At 41.0% G+C, this 27,147-nt stretch overlaps 1 protein-coding gene across 2 annotated transcripts; it reads left to right on the forward strand.

Annotated features, from left to right (window-relative positions):
- The first annotated feature begins 3,933 nt into the window (after positions 1-3,933).
- Positions 3,934-25,785, forward strand: lins1 (lines homolog 1). 2 transcript variants are annotated; one of them, XM_044189574.1, is made up of 6 exons: positions 3,934-4,433; positions 4,533-4,622; positions 5,423-5,555; positions 9,543-10,142; positions 18,233-18,416; positions 23,602-25,785. In XM_044189574.1, exons 1-6 carry the CDS (start codon positions 4,062-4,064, stop codon positions 24,431-24,433), a joined length of 2,211 nt encoding a protein of 736 aa, XP_044045509.1. In that variant the 5' UTR covers positions 3,934-4,061; the 3' UTR covers positions 24,434-25,785. The 2 variants fall into 2 exon arrangements, with proteins under 2 accessions (XP_044045509.1, XP_044045501.1); XM_044189566.1 differs by having other exon boundaries at positions 3,938-4,433; positions 18,230-18,416.
- The last annotated feature ends 1,362 nt before the right edge of the window (positions 25,786-27,147 follow it).

The following is a 27,147-nucleotide window of genomic DNA, read 5'->3' on the forward strand; positions in this document are numbered from 1 at the left end:
GTTCTCAAGTCTTTTCTGGTAAGTAGCAGTGAGCCTCTCCTACGTGCAAACATTTTGAATGGTAGAAATACAGGTTTGGTGTTTTAAAATCACAGTAAAAGTGGTTTCTAACTCATACAGAATTTAAACATGAACCGAAGTCGAAATATTTGTACAGCCCTTATTGTTGGCTAGCTAATATTAGCCACAATGCTATTGCTAACATAGCTGCTAATGCTAACTTTAGCCAAATTGACTGACAAAAGAACCACTAGTTAACCAATCTTTGGCTAGCTTTAATCTTTATACTGGTTGATAGGTTGGAACTTGTTGAATGTGTATGTAGGCTTCCTGTAAGTTACAAACCAAATGTTACACATACTAAACAAGCTATCATAAATGATCTTTATTTATGATTGAGCTTGAATTAAACCTTGATTTACACATTACCTTTGATCATATGATGCTGCTAATATTTGACAACAGACGACATAACTTGACAACTGTTTGATAAAACTTGATAACTGTTTAGCATCCTTAAAGACTGCTGTAAAGACTATTGCATATCCTCAAGTCCTAAGATGCAATAAGATAAGATATTGAAGGGATACAATTTTGCCTTGTTGACACCAAAGTCAGTATTATCACACAACTTAAAATTTCTTAAGCAACTTAAATTCATTTATTTAATACATTTTAACTTCCTGGAAAATTCTGAATCTTGAAAGAGACTTTGATAATAAATAAGGAAATAAATTGTCCACCCTGAAAAGGACTTGGGATTTAAATGAGCTGTGAGGTTGGTTTTCTGACGTGAACTGAAACTATCTCTCTCTCTCTCTCCCCCTCACCATCCTTCTACTCCTCCCGACCTCCTCCTTCCTATCTCTAACTGCAAAACATCACTGTTGGTGACTTATTAACCATACTATTTTATTAGTAGGGTGTGGCAAAGTTATTCTTGATATATCCCGCTTTTTAACCATCAATATGACAGAATATTTCAATGTCTTGCAGATGAAGAATCTTGCATATTTATTTCTTGCAACAAATAAGAATGTAACTTAGGCAGTAACCAGCATAAGTGATACTAAATGAAGAGCCATTTGGGAGCCAAAAGAGCCGGGTCTCTCCGAAAGGAACAGAGCCATAAGATCCGGCTCCTTTCAAAGAGCTGTAATTCCCATCACTAAAATCTACCTTGTGCCTTGTAATGTTAATGTTAATTAAATTTTCACCATAAAAGGGGGAATGCAGCATGAAACTGAACCCTTTCAGGTGTGTGATCGTTTGAGAACTGAACATTTTAATTGTTGTAACAACAGACACTGGTCAATGAAAGCTATAGAGTTTTAAAATTCCAAGATCACATAAAAAACCTGTCACATACACGCCAGGCTCCACCGTTAGCCAGTCACAGCGCACTCCCTCACCAGAGTACCAATCACACACACCTGCTCCCCATCAGCACCTCATCACTACTGGGGAAAAAAAAGCACACTACTCACCTCAGTCAGTTGTCCGGTCTCGTTAATACCAAAGGACTCTACATGTGGATCTCCACGGCTTCTCTATTCTACTCTAGCATGTTTTCCCAGTCTCTGTGCATCAGCGCCTGTGTGGGAGTTACCTACCTTCCACGTTCCTCGTGTGTTCACTCGGTCATCGACCAGCTACCCATCCACCATCTACAGACTAGTAAAACAAAGGACAGTATCTGTGGCCATTACTCATCCTATTAAGAATCCATAACCTAACGTCTTACCTGCATTACTGTGTTTACCGTGCTGTAATCCAATAAACAACCATCTGCTTCCATATCGGTGTCTCCTGCCTTTCTGTCCAAAACAAAAGACCAGACCCAACCGAAGGACTACAGCAGAGTTCCACAGACCCTTTTCAAGAACTCGTGGATGGTCTCTGTCTCTCCACCAGTCCACCTATACCCACACCAGCCATCACTTTCCTCACTTCTGCAGTCACTCCTTCACCACCGGTGTATGCCAGTCCCATGGCCAAACCAGCGCCTTTCTCCGGCTTGGTGGAGGACTGCAACAGCTTCCTTTTGCAGTGTTCACTGGTCCTGGAGATGCAGCCGCACCTGTACCCCGACGATCGCTCCAAGCTGGCTTTCATCATCTCACAGTTAAACGGATGAGCACTCCAATGGGCAGAATCTATATGGTCACAAAATGGACCCGTTACTCAGTCTCTAAACAACTTCATAACTCACTTCAAAGAGGTGTTCGGCATCCCAGCAGGTGATTCTTCGGTCGGTGAGTATCTTTATCATTTAAAACAAGATTCTAAATCCATAAATGAGTATGCACTCAAGTTCAGGACTCTCGCGGCTGCCAGCGGATGAAACGAACGATCGCCAGGGGTTGGATCCCAGGGTGCGGCTGCATCTCGCTGCATACGAGGATACCATCGGCCTCGAATGATTCATCCAGCTCTCCATCAGAGTTGCCACTCGTATGCAGTCGTGTCTAGAGGAACACCAGTGCCAGCCACTATTCGCACAATCCTTCTGCCAGCGAGAATCCATCAGCCCTCCAGAACCAGGTCCCGAACCTATGCAACTGGAAAATAATCAATTGACACTCGCTGAGCGGCAGAGGCGGCTGTCCCGGGGCTTATGTTTGTACTGTGGTGCTACGGGGCATGTCATCTCAACATGCCCCATTCATCCTCCTCGTCCCACGGTGAGTACCATTCTTCCCTCCTTGAATAAGATGAAGCCACTTTCTACCGTTGTAAGGCTTACTGCTGTCAATGTCTCCATACTAGCCCATGCTCGCCTCGACTCCGGGTCAGCCGGCAACTTCATCTCTGGTGCCCTCTGCCGCCAGCTCAAGCTCAAAACCACAACCACGCCGTCCATCTACCAGATTCATTCCGTGACAGGTCAACCCCTCAGCCGTAAACGTGTCCAGTTAAGTGCTGGTCCAGTCATGCTCCAGGTTGGACTATTACATGTGGAACATGAACATCTTCTGGTTCTGGAGGATTCCACCGCTGATGTGATCCTAGGGTGCCCATGGTTGGAGCAGCACAATCCCATCATTTCTTGGACAAATTAGCAGACATGTCGCCGCTATATGGAGGGCCATTTCTACACTCGCCGTGTGCATAGTGATGACCTATGGTACGTCGCCGCTGCTGCTACGTCATGATGTCACACGTACCGTTAGTTTCTCCATCAAATACAATAGAATCTAATGGATTTTTCATCAAGCAGGTTAGACAGCTATCTCATCCTCTCTGTTAGTTCACTGATATCATCTGACAACCGATTTTGTCGCTGACGCTTGTTCATACGCTTATATATATATATATATATATATATATATATATATATATATATATATAATAAAATATTTGGTGGTAGAGAGCATTGTCCTACACATTAGACAAAATCTTAATATTTTAATATGCAATATAACGAAAACCGTGATGGCTGTTAGTTTGATCTGTGACAGACAAATCATTTATAAAATCTGCTATAATGGCAAAATGTGTTTTATTCTGTTATTTATTGATAGCTTAACTTTATTTTGCTATCCATGCTAGTTACATATTGCTAACTTGCATAAAGGGAGAAAAAAATATCATTGTGTTGCAGACTGAGAGGGACAAGGTTGATTCTCAGGTAGCTGGTCATTGTCCTCTGAATTAGAATCTGGATCTGGAGACTCAAACTTGTATGGTTGTGTGAATCTATTTGACAGTTGAGTGGGCGTGGTTTCAGCGCCCTCAGTGGACACGGCCTCAGCGTTTGAGAGCAGAGAATACTGCTTGTTTTTTCGAGATTATGATAATTTATTTTACTTACTTGCCGATTTTTTTTATCACTCAAATTTGGCTGGGTGGTAAATAACACATTTTTCTGTGGTGTGACAAACTCAGAACGCATATTTATTATTGCTTTACACGGACTTTAAGACACGGTATTAGGACACGGCTAACAGGAATGAACGAGCTGAAATTTGTTTTATTTTGAAGGCACATATACCATAGGCCTACATCTCATTTTGTAACTTGATTCAGCTTGCGTTGCTTCCGCCTTCCGCTTGTATCACATGGCAGGTCCATACGGAAGAGGCAGAATCATGGAGCACAAAGCGATCCTATCCACTCTGAGAGAGCGCTTTGACTGTCTGACAGCTGCATACAGATGTTTTCTGACGGGATCATGTCCCAGCCAAAGTGCTGCCGATGTGGCGGGTGTGATATTTTCCGGGGTGTGTGGACTGGTGCCCGGTGAGAACAGAGAGTGTGCACCTGTAGAGTATTGCCGTGACAACAGTGTGAAGCTGACCTGCATCAGTGTGACTCTGGTGGAGAAGATCACATCCAGCTTAACGTCCCAGAGTCTTCCTCCAGCAGTCGCGTTATACTGCGTGGAGATCCTGAGGGTGTTGTTTGAAGACATGGATCTCATGTCACAACTTGTGAGTCCCCCGCTCTCCTCAGGCTGAGTAAAGACACAACTTAGTTTTAACATAATGTCATTTTCTACACTGACATCTAAATAGCCCACTGTTCCACAGGTCCATCAGTTCCAGGCTAAGGACCAGATCATCTCACATCTGGCTGCAAAGTGTGTATCAATGCGTGTTTTCTATCATCTCCACAAATATGTGAGTTCTCAGGGCTGCAGTCCACTGAGGTTTTAGCCAAGTTTGCTTAGAAAACTTGTTCATCTATTTCATTTATTTACACAATCTGTCTATTTTATATTAAACTTCTTTACTGGTAAACTGTCTTTAACCACACCAGCTTTTCACCGGGTTCATACATACAGGGTGATATTGTGTCCAAACATTGTTTATACTAACCAATTTTAACAAATTTTAAATTCTAGATTCCGAAGGTTACCAAAGATACTAAATCTGAATTTTGAGGGAATATGTCAAAAATGATGCCCAAGGAATGTTGCAGCCATGGGTTTGAATATTTCAATGTATGCATCATGTACCTACAGATATTGGATGTGACACTATCATACAGTGGAGGAGCAATTGCCATAAATTGCCCTCCAAACAGTTGCCCCAGACCAGAGCTAAAAATTATACATTGTTGTATAAGTTTTTCCTTTGTGCAGAAAATCATAGGAAAGTATGAGCTCTGTGCATGCCATAACATTACAATCAGCCTATTCAGTGTTTATTATCATAGAAAAATGCATGAAGTCACACAGTGTCAGTGAGCACATGCAAAGAGTTTGGCTTAATACAAATTTGGACATGGACAAGACAGATGAAAAGGTCAGGGGATTCAGATGGAAGGGGTGGTAGGGTTCACAGAGGTAAATAAAAATCTGGAATTGAGCTGATTAGCAGTGATTATTTGACCAATACTATCTTCATATAGCAGCACACTGACATTTTGTACTGTTTTCTAAGATTATATGTGTATAATATATACTTTCATTTCTCAGAGTACTGTCAGTCCTGTCTGGAAGCAGAAGTGTGTGGAGGGATTTCACAGCTCACCCCCTGGTATCGAATTGGATGCATGTCTGTGGTCACTGACTGAGGTCTTAAAAAAACTTCTTAAAGGAGCTCATCAAGGTAAAGTTTTGTGCATTCACACTGTGAGCAGAAGCTGTCTGTTCATTAAGCTTAGATCTAAGTGACAGCCAAACTCTGCTGATTTGTGAACCCATAATAAGCTTGTTGGTCACTATCCCCCAAAACTAGGACATGTCTGTCACTGAATAGCTCATAAAATTTGTTACAGGAAGAATGTTGAAAATACAAACTCTGATATACATATAACATAACATAAATATGTTTTGACAAGGATTTTTCAAAGAACTGTGACCAACATATGTTGTGAACAAGACAGTGTAAAAATAACTGTCAGTGCTCTTTGGTGCACAAACTATGTAATGGAGGCACTGTTACTAAATTACTTCAAACATATCTTTGTTAATTTCTGTACTGCAGCTTTTTGTTACTTATTGATCAACATGTGTCAAAGCTGATATATCTTATCTTTGGAGTCGGCTGCAGCTTAGAGGTAGTAGTTTCTTTCTGATGAGCAGTTGGCATCTTGCATGGTAGCCTTTGCCATCAGTGAATGTGATGTAGTGTAAAGCGCTTTGAGTGGTCAGAAGACTAGAAAGGCTCTACAAGTACAGTCTATATATTATATTTTACATTTACACACACACAGTGGGTACGGAAAGTATTCAGACCCCTTTAAATTTTTCACTCTTGTTTCATTGCAGCCATTTCCTAAAATCAAAAAAGTTTATTTTATTTCTCATTAATGTACACTCAGCATTTTTGCAAATTTATTAAAGAAAAACTGAAATATCACATGGTCTTAAGTATTCAGACCCTTTGCTGTGACACTCATATTTAACTCACATGCTGTCCATTTCTTCTGATCCTCCTTGAGATGGTTCTACTCCTTCATTGGAGTCCAGCTATGTTTAATTAAACTGATTGGACTTGATTAGGAAAGGCACACACCTGTGTATATATAAGACCTTACAGCTCACAGTGCATGTCAGAGCAAATGAGAATCATGAGGTCGAAGGAACTGCCCGAGGAGCTCAGAGACAGAATTGTGGCAAGGCACAGATCTGGCCATGGTTACAAAAGAATTTCTGCAGCACTCAAGGTTCCTAAGAGCACAGTGGCCTCCAAATTCCTTAAATGGAAGAAGTTTGGGACGACCAGAACTCTTCCTAGACCTGGCCGTCCAGCCAAACCGAGCAATCTTGGGAGAAGAGCCTTGGTGAGAGAGGTAAAGAAGAACCCAAAGATCACTGTGGCTGAGCTCCAGAGATGCAGTAGGGAGATGGGAGAAAGTTCCAGAAAGTCAACTATCACTGCAGCCCTCCACCAGTCGGGGCTTTATGGCAGAGCGGCCCGACGGAAGCCTCTCCTCAGTGCAAGACATATGAAAGCCTGCATAGAGTTTGCCAAAAAACACATGGACTCCCAGACTATGAGAAATAAGATCCTCTGGTCTGATGAGACCAAGATTGAACTTTTTGGCATTAATTCTAAGCGGTATGTGTGGAGAAAACCAGGCACTACTCATCACCTGCCCAATACAATCCCAACAGTGAAACATGGTGGTGGCAGCATCATGCTATGGGGTGTTTTTCAGCTGCAGGGACAGGACGACTGGTTGCAATTGAAGGAAAGATGAATGCAGCCAAGTACAGAGAGATCCTCTTCCAGAGTGCTCAGGACCTCAGATTGGGCCGATGGTTCACCTTCCAACAAGACAGCTAAAATAACAAAGGAGTGGCTTCGGAACAACTCGGTGAGCATTCTTGACTGGCCCAGCCAGAGCCCTGACCTAAACCCAATTGAGCATCTCTGGAGAGACCTGAAAATGGCTGTCCACCAACGTTCACCATCCAACCTGACGGAACTGGAAAGGATCTGGAAGGAAGACTGGCAGAGGATCCCCAAATCCAGGTGTGAAAAACTTGTTGCATCATTCCCAAGAAGACTCATGGCTGTACTAGCTCAAAAGGGTGCTTCTACTCAATACTGACCAAAGGGTCTGCATACTTATGACCATGTGATATTTCAGTTTTTCTTTTTTAATAAATTTGCACAAATTTCTACATTTCTGTATTTTTTTTTTTGTCAAGATGGGGTGCTGAGTGTACATTTGAGAAATAAAATGAAGTTTTTTGATTTTAGCAAATGGCTGCAATGAAACAAAGTAAAAAATGTAAAGGGGTCTGAATACTTTCCGTACCCACTGTGTGTGTGTGTGTGTGTGCGCGCATCTTTATGCCTAACTTTTCACATAGACGTGACATTGTTGCATTTGTTTGTAGTCTCATATTAAGGATATATTTCCAAATTAACTGCTACATTAAGTGTTGCTACAGTGGGGTAAAAAAATATTTAGTCAGCCACCAATTGTGCAAGTTCTCCCACTGAAAAAGATGAGAGAGGCCTGTAATTTTCATCATAGGTACACTTCAACTAGTCAGAATGGGGGGAAAGAATCCAGGAAATCACATTGTAGGATTTCTAATGAATTAATTGGTAAATTCCTCGGTAAAATAAGTATTTGGTCACCTACAAACAAGATTTCTGGCTCTCACAGACCTGTAACTTCTTCTTTAAGAGGCTCCTCTGTCTTCCACTCGTTACCTGTATTAATGGCACCTGTTTGAACTTGTTATCAGAATAAAAGACACCTGTCCACAACCGTCACACTCCAAACTCCACTATGGCCAAGACCAAAGAGCTGTCAAAGGACACCAGAAACAAAATGGTAGATCTGCACCAGGCTGAGAAGACTGAATCTGCAATAGGTAAACAGCTTGGTGTGAAGAAATCAACTGTGGGAGCAAATATTAGAAAATGGAAAACATACAAGACCACTGATAATCTCCCTCGATCTGGGGCTCCACGCAAGATCTCACCCCGTGGGGTCAAAATGATCACAAGAACGGTGAGCAAAAAAAGGAGGAGAAAGAATGCTGAGTTGCATCCAAAGAACACCATACCTACTGTGAAGCATGGGGGTGGAAACATCATGCTTTGGGGAGGAAAGTAAAGAATGAATGGGGCCAAGTATCGTGAGATTTTGAGTAAAAACCTCCTTCCATCAGCAAGGGCATTGAAGATGAAACATGGCTGGGTCTTTCAGCATGACAATGATCCCAAACACACCGCCCGGACCAACGAAGGAGTGGCTTCGTAAGAAGCATTTCAAGGTCCTGGAGTGGCCTTAGCAAGTCTCCAGATCTCAACCCCATAGAAAATCTTTGGAGGGAGTTGAAAGTCCGTGTTGCCCAGTGACTGCCCCAAAACATCACTGCTCTAGAGGAGATCTGCATGGAAGAATGGGCCAAAATACCAGCAAGTATGTGAAAACCTTGTGAAGACTTACAGAAAACGTTTGAGCTCTGTCATTGCCAACAAAGGGTATATAACAAAGTATTGAGATGAACTTTTGTTATTGACCAAATACTTATTTTCCACCATGATTTGCAAATAAATTCTTTAAAAATCAGACAATGATTTTCTGGATTCTTTCCCCTCATTCTGACTCTCATAGTTGAAGTGTACCTATGATGAAAATTACAGGCCTCTCATCTTTTTAAGTGGGAGAACTTGCACAATTGGTGGCTGACTAAATATTTTTTGCCCCACTGTATATGGTGGGGAAATCAAATCCTCAGTCAAAGTTACTGCTACAGCTAATTATTATTTACATTATTAATTATAATTTCTATTAATTTCTATTAATCAGCTGTTTAATATTCTTATTTTTAGCCAAACTGTCCAAAATCCAAATATATTTTCTTTACAATTAAGAAACATCATCACATCCAATCCAATCATCACATTGGAGAAGCTACAACCAGAGAATGGTTGGCATTTTTGCATGTATTAAATTTAAGATGAAGATGAATCATTCATTAAAATTGCAGTGTACAAAATTGTACAGCAGTTAAGACTAACATGAAGGCCAGAATAGAGCAGCCCAGGTTGCTTGCAGTATAATCCTTGTTGTATTGCTGTGTCTAATCTCTCATTTTGAATGCATGCGTTTTCTTCCATCAGAGATCCTTGGGAAACTTCTGGCAGCTTTTGACTCTAGCCTGAGTGCTTTATGTTCAAAGTTTCTCCCTGAAGAGAGAAAAGAGGTAATGCAGTGTTTGGTGGATTTTACCCGCAACAGACACTGGGGAACAACATTCTGCCTCCTGCTGGACCTGCTGGAGGTGCTGACTGCATCCAGTTTGATATGTGGAACTGGTGTCTGTCTGAAGAGTCAGAGAATAACCTACATCCACTCTTCAGCACTCCTGACAATTATCAGCTGCTCCTCAGAGTATTTTATCAAAAAGCGAGCGCTGCTGCTTCTAAAGAGAGCTGTTCTTCAGAAGGCTGGAGAGGACTGGGCTTTAGGAGAAGTGCTGTTCCCTGGGCTGAAATATGAGCACTTCAATTCTGATATGAGCATGCTGGCTCAGAGTGTGTTAACAGCAGTGGCTGCTAATTGGTTACAGAGTGTTCAAGTGGAGTGTGCCTCTTTCTTTGGGGGGACTAGACACACCCGAGGTGATGAAGGTCAGAAACCAGACTGTGTGATGCTGAGAGCTGTCAGCCTGCTTCTTCTCAAGTCCATGGAGCTTCACATCCAAACAGCTGCTGGAGCAGGTGAGAATCCATGATGAAAATCACAACAACAGTACACAAATAGTATATGGTATACTGTATGCATTGTGTTTCATTCTGGATTGATGTCACATGAGAACATTTTCAGGGAGTTGGTGCTTAAAAGCAATAAGTTTGAAGTGAACTTTAAACTAATGTAAAGTGTCAAGATGTTTTGATTAAAGCAGGTTTAGCTGATTTTTGGCCACTTGGGGCCAGCGCAACAACCTGTAATCACAACACTGACATTATCACCTTATTAAGTTGATATGTGAAATGTCAATGTTAGCAAACAGTTGCCTGTTTACACATCCAGCAGACACAGAGCAAAATCCAGCAGACAGAGCGTCTACCTGATGAATGTCAGTCCAATATTCACTCTCCTTTTGGCTCTGGTTTGGTTTCCACCAACTCCTGAGAAAAATCTCTGGCTCTTTAGCTGCTAAATGCTCCACTATGTTCACCAGTCTAACTTTGTTGTTTGGTGCTGGGCAGGTAGTGTACAGTGGGTTTATCAGAGCTTTTTCATTGAAAACAGCTGCTTGCTGCTGCTGGAAACAAGGTTGAGAGTGATGAGTCTGAATCAAAACAGTAAAATTGCAGGTTGTAAAACCAAAACAGCAAGCTGAAAGATGATAAAACGCTTGGTATAGCTGAGGGAAAGTGCAGAGTTGTTAATTCTCTGTGGGTTCATTATTATGAGCAATACTTTCCACATTACACAGTCATTTGTTAACATTGTTAACCCATTTAATATAAAAATACTGATTAATACAGCGTTAAAGCAGGTATAATTGATATTTAATGATGTTAATGATAATAATGTATCAAATGACAATGTGACTATGTGAAAGGGGTCACTCATAATGATAACCCTATAGAGAATTTTTTGGTTCATTCTCACCGCTCTCATAGTGTCTTTTTCGTATACAGCAGTTTGTAGCATACAGCAGTTTGTAGCTTTAAAAACCTAGCTGGTGAACATAAGAGCATTTAGCAGCTAAACAGCTATATTAGCAGATATTTCCTTCAGGAGTTGGGAGAGAACAAAATCAGAGCTGAAAGTGTCATATAATGCACGATCTAAGAACCCAAATGCAGAACACAGGAAAGTACAGAACTCGATAGTAGTAGTGAGTTTTCATTATAATACGGCAAGCAATGACAGGTTGATAAGTGCTCTTCCAGAGCACGCGAGTCCGGTGTAGTCCGCTGTAGCCAGTAGTGATGTTAGTAGTCACAGTCTGTGGAGAACCAACTGGGCTCAGAGGATGGAGACGGTGGGTGTAGGTTCTGGGTTTGGCTCGTGTAGCATGACAGGCAGAACAGGCAAGGCAGCTGGCTCGTGTAGCGTGGCAGGCAGAACAGGAAAGGCAGCTGGCTTGTGTAGCGTGGCAGGCAGAACAGGAAGGCAGCTTTGCAGACATCAGAGAGAACACGGTGGCCGCGACCATTGGCAGGGAACGACCACGGGTCTCAGGCAGGCAGTGGTCAAAAACAGGGAACAAGTCCAACAAGCAAACAAATCCAACAGGGAGCAGGCAAAATCAGATCCAGCCTCTGCAGCTCCGGAGGCAGAAATACCTCCTGAAAGCGACAGGAGAGAGGAGGGAAACGAGAAAGCACAAAACTACGGGAGAGAGAAGATGTCGAGTTTGTAACATGCAGTAATGGGATAAAAATGCATACAGATGGAGTGGGAGAGGAAGAGAGTAGAAAGAGGTGCATCATGGGAAGTCTCCCGGCAGTCTAGGCCTATAGCAGAATGACTAAGGGATGGTTCAGGACTCACCCAAGCCAGCCCTAACTATAAGCTTTATCAAAGGGGAAAGTCTTAAGCCTACTCTTAAATTTGGAGATGGTGTCTGCCTCCCGAACCCAAACTGGGATCTGATTCCACAGGAGAGGAGCTCGATAATTGAAGGCTCTGGCTCCCATTCTACTTTTGGAGTTTCTAGGAACCACAAGTAACCCTGCATTCTGGGAGCGCAGTGTTCTAGTCGGATAATAAGGTACAATGAGATCTTTAAGATACGATGGTGCCAGACCATTAAGAGCTTTGTAGGTGAGGAGAAGGATATTAAATTCTAATCTGGATTTTACAGGGAGCCAGTGCAGAGAAGCTAATATTGGAGAAATATGATCTCTCTTCGTAGTTCTCGTCAGTACACGTGCCGCAGCATTCTGGATCAAGTGGAGAGTCTTAAGGGACTTATTCGGGCAGCTGGATAATAAGAAATTGCAGTAGTCCAACCTAGAAGTAACAAAAGCATGCACTCATTTTTTTGCATCATTTTCAGACAGGATGTGCCTGATTTTTGCAATGTTACGTAGGTGAAAAAAGGCAGTCCTTGAAGTTTGTTTCATGTGGGAGTTAAAGGATAAATCCTGATCAAAGGTAACTCCAAGGTTCCTTACTGTGCTGCTGGAGCCCAGGACAATGCCATCTAGAGCAACTATATCTTTAGATAATGTGTCTCGGAGGTGTTTGGGACCAAGAACAATAACTACAGTTTTGTCTGAGTTTAACATCAGAAAGTTGCAGGTCATCCAGGTCTTTATGTCCTTGAGGCATGCTTGAAGTTTAGTTAACTGGTTAGTTTCACCTGGCTTGATCGATAGATATAATTGGGTATCATCTGCATAGCAATGAAAGTTTATGGAGTGTTTCCTAATACTATTGCACAGAGGACTCACCGTTAACATGTACAAACTAAGATCGATCTGATAGATGGGATTTAAACCAGCTTAGTGCGGCTCCTTTAATGCCAATTACATGTTCCAGTCTCTGTAATAGGATGTGATGGTCAATGGTGTCGAATGCAGCACTAAGATCTAACAAGACAAGTACAGAGACAAGTCCATTGTCTGATGCAATTAAAAGGTAATTTGTAATTTTCACCAGTGCTGTCTCTGTGCTATGATGCACTCTAAATCCTGACTGAAAATCCTCAAATAAACAATTGTTATTTAGAAAGTCACACAACTGATTGGCAACTGCTTTCTCAAGGATCTTATAGAGAAAGGGAAGGTTAGATATAGGTCTATAGTTGGCTGAAACCCCTGGATCAAGAGTGAGCTTTTTAAGAAGCAGTTTAATTACAGATACTTTAAAGGATTGTGGTACATAGCATGTTAATAAAGACAGATTGATCATATCCAGTAAAGAGGTGCTAACTAAGGGTAAAGCGTCTTTAAGCAGCCTAGTTGGAATGGGGTCTAAGAGACAAGTTGGTAGGCTTAGATTAATTAATCATCGAAGTCAGCTGAAGAAGATCGACAGGAGCAAAGCAGCCAAAACACACATCAGGCTCTACAGCTGTTCTAGTGTTTGAAGACAAGTCAGCACCGGTTGAAGGCAGGACTTGATGAATTTTTTCTCTAATAGTTAAAATTTTATCGTTAAAGAAGCTCATGAAGTCGTTACTACTGAGGGCTATAGGAATACATAGTTCAATAGAGCTGTGACTCTGTCAGCCTGGCTACAGTGCTGAAAAGAAACCTGAGGTTGTTTGTATTTTTCGCTATCAGTTAGATGGTCAATTTGGGAGGGACTGAAATTAGCATAGGAGTCCTCTGATATATCGAGACATAACATTGAATTAAATGCAGATGAAAGTGCTTCCTTAAATTTAGCTACAGCAATATCAGACATCTAGAGTAAGAATTTTTGCCTAATGGCGTGTAGTCCAGCAATAGCAATTCAAAAGTTATTAAGTAATGGCCTGATAAGGATGGATTCTGTGGAAAGACTATTAAATGTTCAATTTCAATGCCATATACCAGAACAAGGTCGAGGGTGTGGTTAAAACAGTGAGTGGCTTCATGTACACTATGACAAAAGCCAATCGAATCTAATAATGAGATAAACACAGTACTAGGGCTATCATTTTCAACGTCCACATGAATATTAAAATCTCCTACAATAATTACTTTCTTTATCTGTTTTAAGGACTAAACTTGATAAAAAAGACTGAGAATTGAGTTAAAAATTCAGAATTAGGAACAGGAGCGCGGTACAATATAACAAATAGAATTGGTCGTCGTGTTTTCCAGATTGAGTGTGAAAGACTAAGAACAAGGCTTTCGAATGAGTTATAATTTAGTTTAGGTTTAGGGTTGATTAATAGGCTTGAGTCAAAGATGGCTACAACTCCACTCGAGGAATATGAGTATTAATATGACTGGGTGGAGTGGATTCATTTGGCTAATGGTAAATGCCTTTCTTGTCTTCTGACCACTCAAAGCGCTTCACACATATACAGATCACATTCACCCCATTCACACACATTCATACACTGATGGCAGAACTGCATCATCATCAGTACAAAGAAACTAATTAATCATTCACACACCAGCAATTTAGAGGGAGCAATTTGGTTCAGTGTCTTGCCAAGGACACTTCGACGTGGACTGAGGGAAGCCGGGATCGAACCGCCGACCTTCCGACGGTGGACGACCCGCCGACGATATTAAATCGTTCACTAGTACAGCTTTCGATGACAGAGATCTGATGTTTAAGAGTCCACATTTAATTCTCCTTTTTTGTTGTGCTATTTCAGCGTTTTTGTTTAGGTTTTACGTGGAGAGGAGAACACTAAAAAATAAAACAGGAAACAGGGCAAAACCCCAAACTATGACAGAAAGAGAGGGAATATTGGTCTTACATTCATCAGGTGGCCAGAAACTCGACTCCAAATGAATGATAATGTTGATGTCCAAGTGAATGAAATCAATAGTCCTGTCGCAATTATTACATGATCGCCTGATCATGATTATTTGAGCTGATGGCGATCATTTTGCCTAATCGTTAGATTCCACAATCAAGGGAAGTTTTGAAGTTGAATACTATTTGTTATTATTTGGATTTTGATATTTTGTCATATTTGCTTCTATTCTTAATATGTTTAATCCAGGTCTACTCTGAATAATTACAATTGCATTGTATTTGTTTGTGACCTGTAATACAAAATAAAGAAATACATGCATGTCCCTTCAGGACTGACTGCCGACACTTAAGGACACTTGTGGTGCGTAGCTGCAGTTGCAGAATGGAGCTGTCCAGATATCCGATCGTGTTGTGGAGTTTTGGAATATACAGAGATAAACGGTGGCCTTTTCTTTTTGTTTTCAACAAGTTTATTTATTTATGAGAAAGTGAATTAATAAACCTTTTTGTTTTGTTTTAATCTACAAGAGTAGTCGGTGTGAGCTGTGTGGATCTAGCATAAGAAACACACATTGACTTAAGGTAAAAAAAGAGCTTGGCTGTCTAGACCTTACTGCTATTGGGTAGGTTATTTTGTTTCAGCTCATATGAGACCATGCTTTCCATAGCAAGATGATGACAGAGGGGTGCCAATAATGGATCTCTTGATTTACAACAGAGAGTCTCCCCTACAGGTAGAGCAGTGCATTTGACAGCTCTGGGGAAAGTTATGCTTGAGATCACTTACAGACAGTCCTTTGCTGCTTAATTTTAGTATATTTAAACCCAGTTTACAATTGTTGGGCAATGTAATCGGACCAAACAGCTGATCTGTCATGTAATATTTGCTACATTATTTGTTCGACAATAACATTTCCATCACCTATTTGTCGTATAAACTCCTTATGGACAAAAGGAAAAAAACGCCTCCAGTGAGTGTAAAACCTAGTTAGTGATATTGTGGAAGTTTTGTCGCTTTTCTAAATATCATTTGCCTAAAAATGCTTGAATGGAAACATGGCTTTGTGTTTCCCTGTTGCATATTAACTTTTGAAAATAAAATCAAGCATCCATCTACATTAATTAACTGTTTTAAACCACTTTACAACAGTTATAGAACAAGCTATTTGAAACAAATCTATGTGTGTGTGAGAGGTAAAGCATTGTTTCAGAAAGCGCACAGGTGCAAACTGTTCGAAGATTAATTGACACTCCTTTGCCAATGACAGCATTATTTCAATGAGCAGCCATATAAATTAACAACATGGATTTAGGTGTAGTTGCAACGCCAAACACAACAGCAGCGATGTGTGGAATAAAATAGAAACAAAAATACAATTAAATCGTTAATCTCAGTTATTGACACTTAAGTGTCAACTAAAATGTCATGATCAACTTAAGAGAAAGCAATATATGCCAATGTTGTTAACTTGTTTCCGCTATCCCTAAGTGGCAAATGCCAAATTAGATATACAGTGGTGTGAAAAAGTGTTTGCCCCCTTCCTGATTTCTTATTTTTTTTGCATCTTAGTTTCACATCTTCAAACTAATTTAAATATTAGTCAAAGATAATACAAGTAAACACAAAATGCAGTTTTTAAATGAAGGTTTGCAGAATTGTTGTAATTCAGCCACATTGGAGGGTTTTCGAGCATGAACTGCCTTTTTAGAGGTCATGCCATAGCATCTCAATAGGATTCAGGTCAGGACTTTGACTAGGCCACTCCCAAGTCTTCATTTTGTTTTTCTTTAGCCATTCAGAGGTGGACTTGCTGGTGTGTTTTGGATCATTGTCCTGCTGCAGAACCCAAGTTCGCTTCAGCTTGAGGTCATGAACAGATGGCCGGACATTCTCCTTCAGGAGTTTTTGGTAGACACCACAATTCATGGTTCCATTCATCACAGCAAGTCTTCCAGGTCCTGAATCAGCAAAACAGCCCCAGACTATCACACTACCACCACCATATTTTACTGTTGTTACAGAACAGACAGGCTGGGGACACCAAGATGGACAAGGAATGTTCTTTATTGAATAACAGCCAGATATAGTGGGTATGGAGAGAGGGAAGTCTGTAGGAGGGAGATCAATGGAGACAGGCATGGAGATCACTGGAGACAGGCAGGGAGACCGGAGAAACACTGGAGACCGGAGAAACGCTGGAGAAGGGAGTTATAGGTGATATGCTGAGTGGCATGGAGAGTCCTAGATTCAAACGAGGTCGGACACATACTGAGGTGAGTGCAGGGCTTACATACTGGCTGTGATTGGGAACTAATGGGGAGCAGGAGTGTAGTTGGGAGCAGGTGTGGGTGATTAGTGGGTAGTGGAGCCTGGAGTATCCCTATAACTGTTGGTATGATGTTAAAAGTCTTGGGGATCATCAAGATGTTTTCTGGCAAAAATGAGACTAGCCTTAATGTTCTTTTTGCTCAGCAGTGGTTTTCGTTTTGGAACTCTGCCATGCAGGCCATTTTTGCCCAGTCTCTTTCTTATGGTGGAGTCATGAACACTGACCTTAACTGAGGCAAGTGAGGCCTGCAGTTCTTTGGATGTTGTTGTGGGGTCTTTTGTGACCTCTTGGAAGACTTTGGAGTGGCCTAGTCAACGTCCTGACCTGAATCCTATTGAGATGCTGTGGCATTAAAAAGGCAGTTCATGCTCGAAAACCCTCCAGTGTGACTGAATTACAACAATTCTACAAAGATGAGTGGGCCAAAATTCCTCCACAGCGCTGTAAAAGACTCATTGCAAGTTATCGCAAATGCTTGATCGCAGTTGTTGCTGCTAAGGGTGGCCCAACCAGTTATTAGGTTTAGGGGGCAATCACTTTTTCACACAGGGCCATGTAGGTTTGGATTTTGTGTTCGCTTAATAATAACAACCTTCATTTAAAAACTGCATTTTGTGTTTACTTGTGTTATCTTTGACTAATATTTAAATTAGTTTGATCTGAAACATTTAAGTGTGACAAACATGCAAAAAAAAAAAAAGAAATCAGGAAGGTGGCAAACACTTTTTCACACCACTGTATTAGAGCTTTGGAGGAAAAGTTTTCCAGTCGTAATTATAATAAATATGGTTTGCAAATCCAACAACATATGGAACAAGAGAATAAGAACCCTAGCACTGCTGCTTTTTCTTTAGGTAAGTATTTATGCCTTCATTTCTGTCCTGTTTTGATGATAGTGCAGGGTGTGCAGTTTTCAGAACAACAAATCAGACAATGTAGCAATAACTTGACAGCACTAGCATCCTTATGGGTCAGTAATATAGCAAGAAGAGGAATTCTGGACACCATTATAGCATTTCCACAGCAGGGGGCACTCATCTCACATATCAGTTAAGTTGCTATGCTGATACCCTCCCTGTGTCCTCTTACAGCAGAAGCGGAAAGTGCCAAAGAGGTTTATGGGTATCTTCAGAGTCTGTGGGGCTTCCTGAGGCAGTACAGTGTTCAGCTGACGGAGGTCACTCACCTCTGCTGCTGGGTCAGCTGGCTGTTTGGAGAACAGGACGACGACATGTTCGAGGCAGCCAAAGCTTTGCTTTCCATATTCCTCAATCACAGGTACAACAGATACACATACGTATGTGTTTTTTTTTTTTGTTTTGTTTTTTTTATCAACATGACATGCAAACAGTTAATATGAAAATATGTTTGGCTGATAAGGTTTCTGAAGGCTGATTTTGGGATTTACAATGGTTAAAGGGGCACCAAATTGTGTAGGTGCAATCAATTAAATTCAAAATTATCAAAGATTATCATAAATAATAACTTTAATTAATAAAGTCCACTGGGGCACCACCCTTAAACAAGGGAAAGGATAGCCAAATTAATTGATTCAGTCTCATAAAATACACTAAACTATCAATTTGTAACTCAGATTAATAATTAAATTAATAAATATAACCAAAATTACCATTAATAGATAGTAGGTTAAAGGATTTGGAGTTCAACATAGAAGAGGTTGGCAAATGATTAACTCTTGTGCAACATTAAAGAAACCAACATAATTATACACAAACATTTATTAAAAGCTGAACAAGGCAAAAACACACAATATAAAGTCTAACTCTACATGCACTAAAGAACAAAAGGGTGTGTGTGTGTGTGTGTCTGTCTGTCTGTCTTGTTGGGCCTCGCCACGTGTGAGGGACAAAAGACATGCCTACCTGGAAAGGCGCCAAGCTGACACAGCCGTTATTTCACACCTTGAATGTGAAAATGAGACGAGATCTTGTTTGAACCCAACGCGAGATCTCATTTGAATCTAAACAAGAGACTCCTATTGGATGAGACATGCGAGATAGCGCATGAAATCTCGGTGCACAGTTATGACGACACTAACTCTATAAAGCCTGGTGCTCTACACTGCCCGTTGCCATTTTCACAGTAACCCGTTTACTTAAGGAGGCGTCTCACGTCTCTCTCCGTGGTAATTGCCGTTACCACAAGAAGACGCTTTTCACGTGAGCGTTAATGTCCCTAGGAAGATCTTTAAGTCGCTGGACGAGAAACAGATTGATTTGTGTTTGCTGAATACTTTTTGGATCCTGATCGTTTTAACTCCCCATAACGATCCCGTACCTGCAGAAGGAAGAGACATAGACTGACCGTTAACTTCACATAGAGCAAGATCACCGCTGAGCCCCTCTCCCTACCGACATCGACCACTGTTTTCCTTTGCTGCCCCGAAAGGAACAGTTCCGTAAACTCCGCCGGACAACTCCAGACAAACTGGGGCATCAATCGCTAACCAAGAGCAATTTTAAGTAAGAGGCTTGTGTCTGGATAGAGATAGATTTTATAACTGTGTTTTTTCATCCAAGTTTCATTGTTGTGAATTGTGCTTTGCTTTTTGGAAAAGTGATGGGCCGCTACGTTCAAATTGCGGTGTGTTTCTCTTTGTGTTTAGCATGTTCCATTTTGTATCGGTACCACACTGTTGGGCCATTTTAAATGTGTTAGCTTTAGCCAATGTGGGAGCTAATAACTGTGCTTTAGACTAAGGTCCAGTAACATGGCCAGTGTACGAAAGTCTACTGCCGGATTACTGTGTGATAAAGGGACAGCTATTACGCTTTGCCACGGCATTTGAGATTTCTTGTACCTTACTCTGTGTGCTTTCCTCTCTCTTCTCACTCTCCACTAACCCACACACCTTTACATGCACATTTACACACTTACAAACATCTCAAACAGCCCAAATAATGTGGTAGCTTAGCCAGCTAAGCTGCACGTTATTTTGAGGACAAATAGAGCTCATCCTCCCATTTTAGCTCTGTCCCTTTGTTTGAGATTCGTGGGTCTGCCTGCCATTTAGTTTTGTCCGCCACCTTCCTTGCAATGTTCTTATATCCCAGTGGGGACTTTAACCTGAATGCCCATGACAGTCACCCATGGCGACTTGTGTCACTGTGGGGACTAAAATTGACTGCTTTTTGAGGGTTAAGACTTGGTTTTAGGGTACAGGTTACAATTAGGTTAAGGTTAGGGTAAGGGTTAAGGTTAGGCATTTAGTTGTGATGGTGAAGGTTAGGGTAAGGGGCTAGGGAAAGCATTACGTCTATGACCCCACGAAGATAGTGAAACAAACGCGTCTGTGTGTGATTCAAAATGGCTGCTTGGGTCGAAAATCACGTCAAACTAAATAAATCAAATTCAGCGGCCGCATGATTAGACAAAGAAAGGAAATTCAAAATGGCAGCAAGGCCATGTATGTTAAAGAGTGTGGCTCTGTTAAAGGGCCAAACTGAAATGTATGTGTGAACTGTGTAGGATAAACGGTGCCAGGTTAGAAAAGAGGATAGTTAGTTTCATGCATGACCCTGTGTCTGTGTGAAACATCGCTAACATCAACTTAGCATGTGGCTACCAAAATAACCTACAGTGAAAACACATCACAACAATTAACCTCAGAAAAATGCTATGCCCAGTTATATGTTACCAGTCCGTGAAGGAAAAGCAGGTTGCTTTGAAGTTCTTCTTATCTGGTCATGTGGATGAGGCAGACGGGGAAAGTTGAAGGAAAGTCCTTGCTGTGCAGTCCGTTTGTGCAGATGGAGGAACCGCTCTGTCGCTTCGTCTGTTGTTCTCCTCAAAGTTAATACTTAAAGTTAGCTGGCAGAGTTTGTGTAGTAGCCGTTGGCACTAATTAAGTATTGTTGAAGGAACATTACACAGGCCCCTGCGTTGCTGCTGTAAGAGAGAGTTCAGTTCTGCTCTGTCTCTGCTCCAAGCAAGGCACACTGAGGACAGCTGCTGCAGAGTCACAGCAGCAGCAGTGCTAAAGATGAAGCCAGTAGGGGGGAAAAGGAGCACTACAACTTTCCATTGTTACCCTGAAAAGTAAAATTCAATCAATTCCTTAAGGCAGCATGAGTCGCTCTATATTATCACCTTCAATATTTGTTTACAAAAACATAGCTGAATAATTTTACAATTTTAACAAATGAAAACATTGCAATTAAACTGAAATGTTATTGTGTGGTTCACAAGATTATGTATACTGTATATCAAAAGAAAATTCTATATTTAAAGCCACTATGTTTAAGATTTAAAGTGGGAGCAATAAAAAAGACACTTGCAGACAACAAGGCTGTAATCGCCTTAACATACAGTATATAGCTCTGCTCTAAACCACTCATAGTACTTCACTTAAAAACACTGGGTACAAAATATCACAATAAATATATAGAACAATGAACATATTTTCACACCTGTATGAGCACAATGTAATTTCTACACAATTCTCTTATTAACTGCTTTACAGGAAGAAAACCTTATATTATCCCTTTAACTGCATCTAGCAAGCCCTGTTACCTGCTTATTTCTGCTGGCTGAGGGGCCCCAGTGTTGCTGACCACGCTGTCCGACACGCAGTGCTGCAGACACACATGCTGTGGTCTGCCATTCAGGTAGTCAACAATCCAGGACACGAGGGGGGCATCCACCTGCATCGCTGCCAGCTTCTCACCCAGCAGGGCTGGCCGGATGGTGTTGAAAGCACTGGAGAAGTCAAAAAACATGTTCCTTATCGTGCTTTCCAGCTTGTCCAGGTGGGTGTTCAGCAGGAAGATGATGGCGTCCTCAACTCCCAGCCAGGGCTGGTAGGCGAACTGAAGGGGGGGTCTGACCATGGGCCGCAGCTGTTCCAGCACCAGTCCAGGTTCTTCATTATGTGGGTGGTTAGTGCCACCAGTCTGTAGTCTTTGGAGCCACTGGGACGCGGCGTCTTCGGCACAGGAACAAGGCAAGATGTCTTCCACAGAACAGGGACCCTTTGAAAACTCAGGCTCAGGTTGAAGACATGGTGAAGGACTCCACATAGCTGGGGGGCACAGGCTTTTATCAGGTTTTGCCAGAAAACATCTTGATGATCCCCAAGACTTTTGGGAAAATACTCTGTGGACTGACGAGACAAAAGTTGAACTTTTTGAAAGGTGTCCCCCCCATTACATCTGACGTAAAAGTAACACCACATTTCAGAAAAAGAACATCATACCAACAGTAAAATATGGTGGTGGAAGTGTGATGGTCTGGGGCTGTTTTACTGCTTCAGGACCTGGAAGACTTACTGTGTTAAATGGAACCATGAATTGTGCTGTCTACCAAAAACTCCTGAAGGAGAACGTCCGGCCATCTGTTCGTGACCTCAAGCTGAAGCGGACTTGGTTCTGCAGCAGGACAATGATCTAAAAACACACCAGCAAGTCCACCTCTGAATGGCTGAAGAAAAACAAAATGAAGACTTTGGAGTTGCCTAGTCAAAGCCCTCCAATGTGGCTGAATTACAACAATTCTGCAAAGATGAGTGGGCCAAAATTCCTCCACAGCGCTGTAAAAGACTCATTGCATGTTCATTTAAAAACTACATTTTGTGTTTACTTGTGTTATCTTTGACTAATATTTAAATTAGTTTGATGATCTGAAACATTTAAGTGTGACAAACATGCAAAAAAATAAGAAATCAGGAAGGGGGCAAACACTTTTTCACACCACTATATATACAGCATTTTAATTCCCTATGATCTATCACAGAACATCAGTTAAACAGCAACTATTGATGACTGAGTAAATGTTGGACAGATTAGACTAATAAACCTGGGGGCACAGAATGAAGGACTGAAAACAACACATAGACTGTATCAGTTTTCACTGGTATTGTCTAATTTGTTTACAAACAAAAACTTCTACACATAGTGGCTTTTATAAAAGGTCAGCAGAAAATGGTCTGACAAACATGTAGTAGCATCTGCAATGGGATTGGTCATATGGTCGCATTAGCCTTCCATTCAACAAAACTGTCTCGCATTCAGCCCTGAAAAAGAATGTTATGTCACAGTTCTGACATGGGTAATAAATAAATACTGATCAGAGCTATCTCAAACTATAAAGTTAAAATCTCAAACTGCAGTTTGTAGTTCAGTAGAGTAAAGTGGGTGAAGAAAACACACTATATAATACTTCCAAATACGCTTGGTAAGTTGAACAAAGATGATTCCGTCGTATCTGGCTGGAGATCACACCAAAACAGGAAAAACACACTCAAATTTGTCCATCTTGCGGACTTAAATGGATGTGAATGATAGATGGAGCAAATATTCATAGGGCAGACGTGTAATGTAACCTTACCTTAACACCCCTTCAACCAGAGATGAGAAACCAATCAGTGAAATCAGCTGGTGCAGTCCAGGGGGCGGGTGTCATGTTTTCAAAATTAGCTAACTGAACTGCTTGTCTCTCTTTGCAGACTGTGTTCTAGATTGGATGACCTTGCTGTGTTGGAGGCAGCCTGTGCCTCTGGCTGCAACCCTCACTGCCACTTCCTGCTTATGCTTCAGAGCATCTCCTTTGATCACAGCATCCTCCTTGACTTCCTCATCTCCACTGAATCCTGCTTTCTGGAGTACTTTGTGCGGTACCTCAAGTACCTCAGAGCTGACTGGCAGGGCTTCACTGCAGCATGTGGAAGAATTAGTGTGTCAGACTGTCATCTTTCACTGCAGCAATCACTTTCTGCCTCATGTGGTGGTGATATGTTTGCACTGACATATAAAGGTGAGCCAGATCGAGTTGAATTCAGCGCTTGTGTTCAGCCCACAGATGTTATTTCACCAGTGGAAATGATCCGTTTGGCTGCGGGGTTTCGCCTTGTAGAGTACGGTAGTTCTGACGAGTCTGACCCAGAGAACATGGAGGTTTCTCAGGATGAACCAGGGGCATCTGTATCGAAGAAAAGTAGATTTAGAGCTGTGGATGTGAAACAGGGGATTGATGGACCACCAATACCTATCAGACAGAAACAATATGAGTCATCTAACGTTACAGAAAAAAGACCAGAAACATCATTACAACTGTTACAGAGTGAGCAAACATCAAGTCCAAACATGGCACCTCAGTCAGGACAGGTGACCTGTGAAACATCAGCCAGAGCAATCCTCTGTCTGTCAGAGCTCAGAGAGGTGGTGACGAGGCTGCAGACAAAGAAACTCTTCCCATACAATCCTTCTTCACTCTTAAAGCTTTTAGCACAAGTAGAGAACTGTTCTCAGCAATCACATCTGTCACATTTCAGTAAATGATAGATATATAATATGTGTTCTATTTTGTGAGGTGGCGTGGAAAATGGAACAGGCAAGTGTGGGGTAAAGACAAAGAATAGAGATGAAATGATTAGTCGATAAATCAGTTGTTCCAATGACTGAAAATAATTGATAACTCTAATAACTGGTTATAATGTTATAACCAGTTGGCCAAAAATATATTACTGCTTTAAGTTGATCTTTACCTTTCACACACACTCTATGTAAATTCATTCCAGGAAAAATACTCATATAACAGTACTGGCACAACAACCAATACCAGAATGCAAGTGGATGCAGAAACAGACCAAATAAAGAAACCAACAAACAGATAACAATGGGGAAAAATAAAAACAGTAAAACGGGAAACAATGGAACAAACAATGAAAAGGACAAATATTGCTAATATTCATAATAGTAAACACATGAATGGTATGCTATGGACAGCAAATATTTGCCAGAAGAACTCACTTTAAAAGTTGAAAGTCAGAGCAACTTAACACCCCATGAAAATCTTGTTTTTGCTGACCTCCAGTTGTTTAACTTCTCATCTTTTTGCAGTGATGTAGAAGTATACTCCAGGGTGTGTCAGACACTGTGCCTCTTTGGGCAGATAATAAGTCACAATAAGTTATCTCCTGTCACTGCCATGCAGATTATATTAAAATTATACATCTCATTTAAGCCTCAAAATGTAGCAAAATATTCAGTTTAAAGTCTATAAAAAATGTGTGGCAGGTGATTTCCTACAGATCAATTAGTTTTTCCAGCTGAGAAACATTGCAAAACAAAGGCCCATTGTGTCTCAAGCTGACATGGAGATGATTATTCACACTTTTATCTTGTCTCATCTTGACTATTGTAACTCCCTCTTCACCTTTCTCAGCAAAACATCCCTGAATCGTTTACAAGTGGTCCTAAATGCTGCTGTTAAGTTTTGGTAAGGTCCTCCAAAATGTCTTATGTGACCCTAATCTTGATTTATTTTCACTCGGTGCCCATCAAATTCAGAATTCAATTCAAGGTTCTTGTAATCACTTACAGAGCTCTGCATGGGCAGCATTATAGATGCACGGCCGCCCTATGTCACCAGTAGGCCTCTGAGGTCCTCTGATCAGGGTTTGTTGGTTGTTCCTCACTCCAGGTTTAAAACTAAAGGAGACTGTGTTTTTGTGGTTGTGGCTCCTAAACTTTCAAACTGTGTAATTATTATTCTATTTTTATTTATTTCTATTTCATGGTGTGTTTTTTTCTTGAGTCTGTATTCATGTCTGTTGCCTTATTGTTATTGTGAAGAACTTTGTGATTTTCTGCTCTTTAAAGGTGCTAAATAAAGTAAATAAAAAAATAAAGTTGCTTACTGTGACATCACTGTTGGGTGTGGTTACAGGTGCAACTGACAAGCTTCTGACCATACCCAAATACACCCATCAGTGATGCTGACTGTGGTCAGAGGTGAAACAGACTTTAAACCTTCAACCAGATAGGGCAGTGAAACACTGCTTTTCAGCCTGGCAGTCAAGTCTTCCATTTGGTCCTCTCATGGATTGGAGATATGTCCAGGGTGTCTCCCTGCCTTCCACCCAGTGCATGCTGGGACAGGCTCCGGCCCCAGTAAATCCAAATAGGAATAAATGGGATGAAATGATTAGTTGATTGTATTATTTTTTTAATTGATGTTTAATTATCAGTTAATTGTTTGGGTCAAATAACAGGATTTAAAGTCAAATACCCCAATAGTGCCCCCTAAACACTTATGATAAAGCATAAACCTTTATTGCTTGTCCAAGTAAGTAATCCAGGACTGTCTCCCATGCAGTGGATGAAACAGTCGTCACTGACAGCTGAAACACCAAAACAAAACCACTCTACAGTGCCCTCCAGAATTATTGGCACCCTTAGTGAATATGAGCAAAACAGGCTGTGAAAAAATGTCTTTGCTGTTTATCATATTGGTTTTTCACTCAAAATATTCACAAAAATCTTACTTTTCATTGAAGTGAAATTGTGAAAATGGGGGTGAGCTTAAGAGGAGAGTCCACAAGTACTGACCTCGGAATATGAAGGATCTGGAGAGATTCTGTATGGAGGAATGGACTCTGATCCCGTGCCATGTATTCACCAACCTCATCACGCATTATAGGAGAAGACTGTTCAAAATATTAAATGAAGGGGTGCCAATAATTGTGGCACCCACATTTTTGAGAAAAATATGTTTCATGATAAGAATTTAATGTTTCTACAATTATGTTACTTCAATTAAAGGTTAGATTTTTGTGAATATTTTGAATGAAAGATCATGAGGATAAACAAAGACATTTTTTTGCATCTCCGTTTGCTAATTTTTACTAAAGGGTGTCAATAATTCTGGAGGGCACTGTACTTAATGTTAATAAAGTCATCACGACCTGTCTAGTGCCTCAAGTCACTGTTGAAGGAAATTGTGAAGTACATAATAAATTTATAACCTAGATGTGTTTATTTTAATCAAAGCAACCATATTATTTGCATAACCTAGATACGTTTTATTTTTATCAGAGAAAATATGAAGCACTCAGGATCAGAAAGTAAGTATTTTCAAACACACGAGCTGGAATGCTTACTACTAGTAAGCTTTCCAGCTTAGTAGTAGGCGAGGCAGTGTTTTGCTTAACAGTTGTACTGAAGCGTGTGTCTAAATCTTACCAATTAGAGTTCCTTGTTTGAGTGATTGA

The sequence above is a fragment of the Siniperca chuatsi genome, linkage group LG1 (assembly GCF_020085105.1).
Source record: "Siniperca chuatsi isolate FFG_IHB_CAS linkage group LG1, ASM2008510v1, whole genome shotgun sequence".
NCBI lineage: Eukaryota > Metazoa > Chordata > Actinopteri > Centrarchiformes > Sinipercidae > Siniperca > Siniperca chuatsi.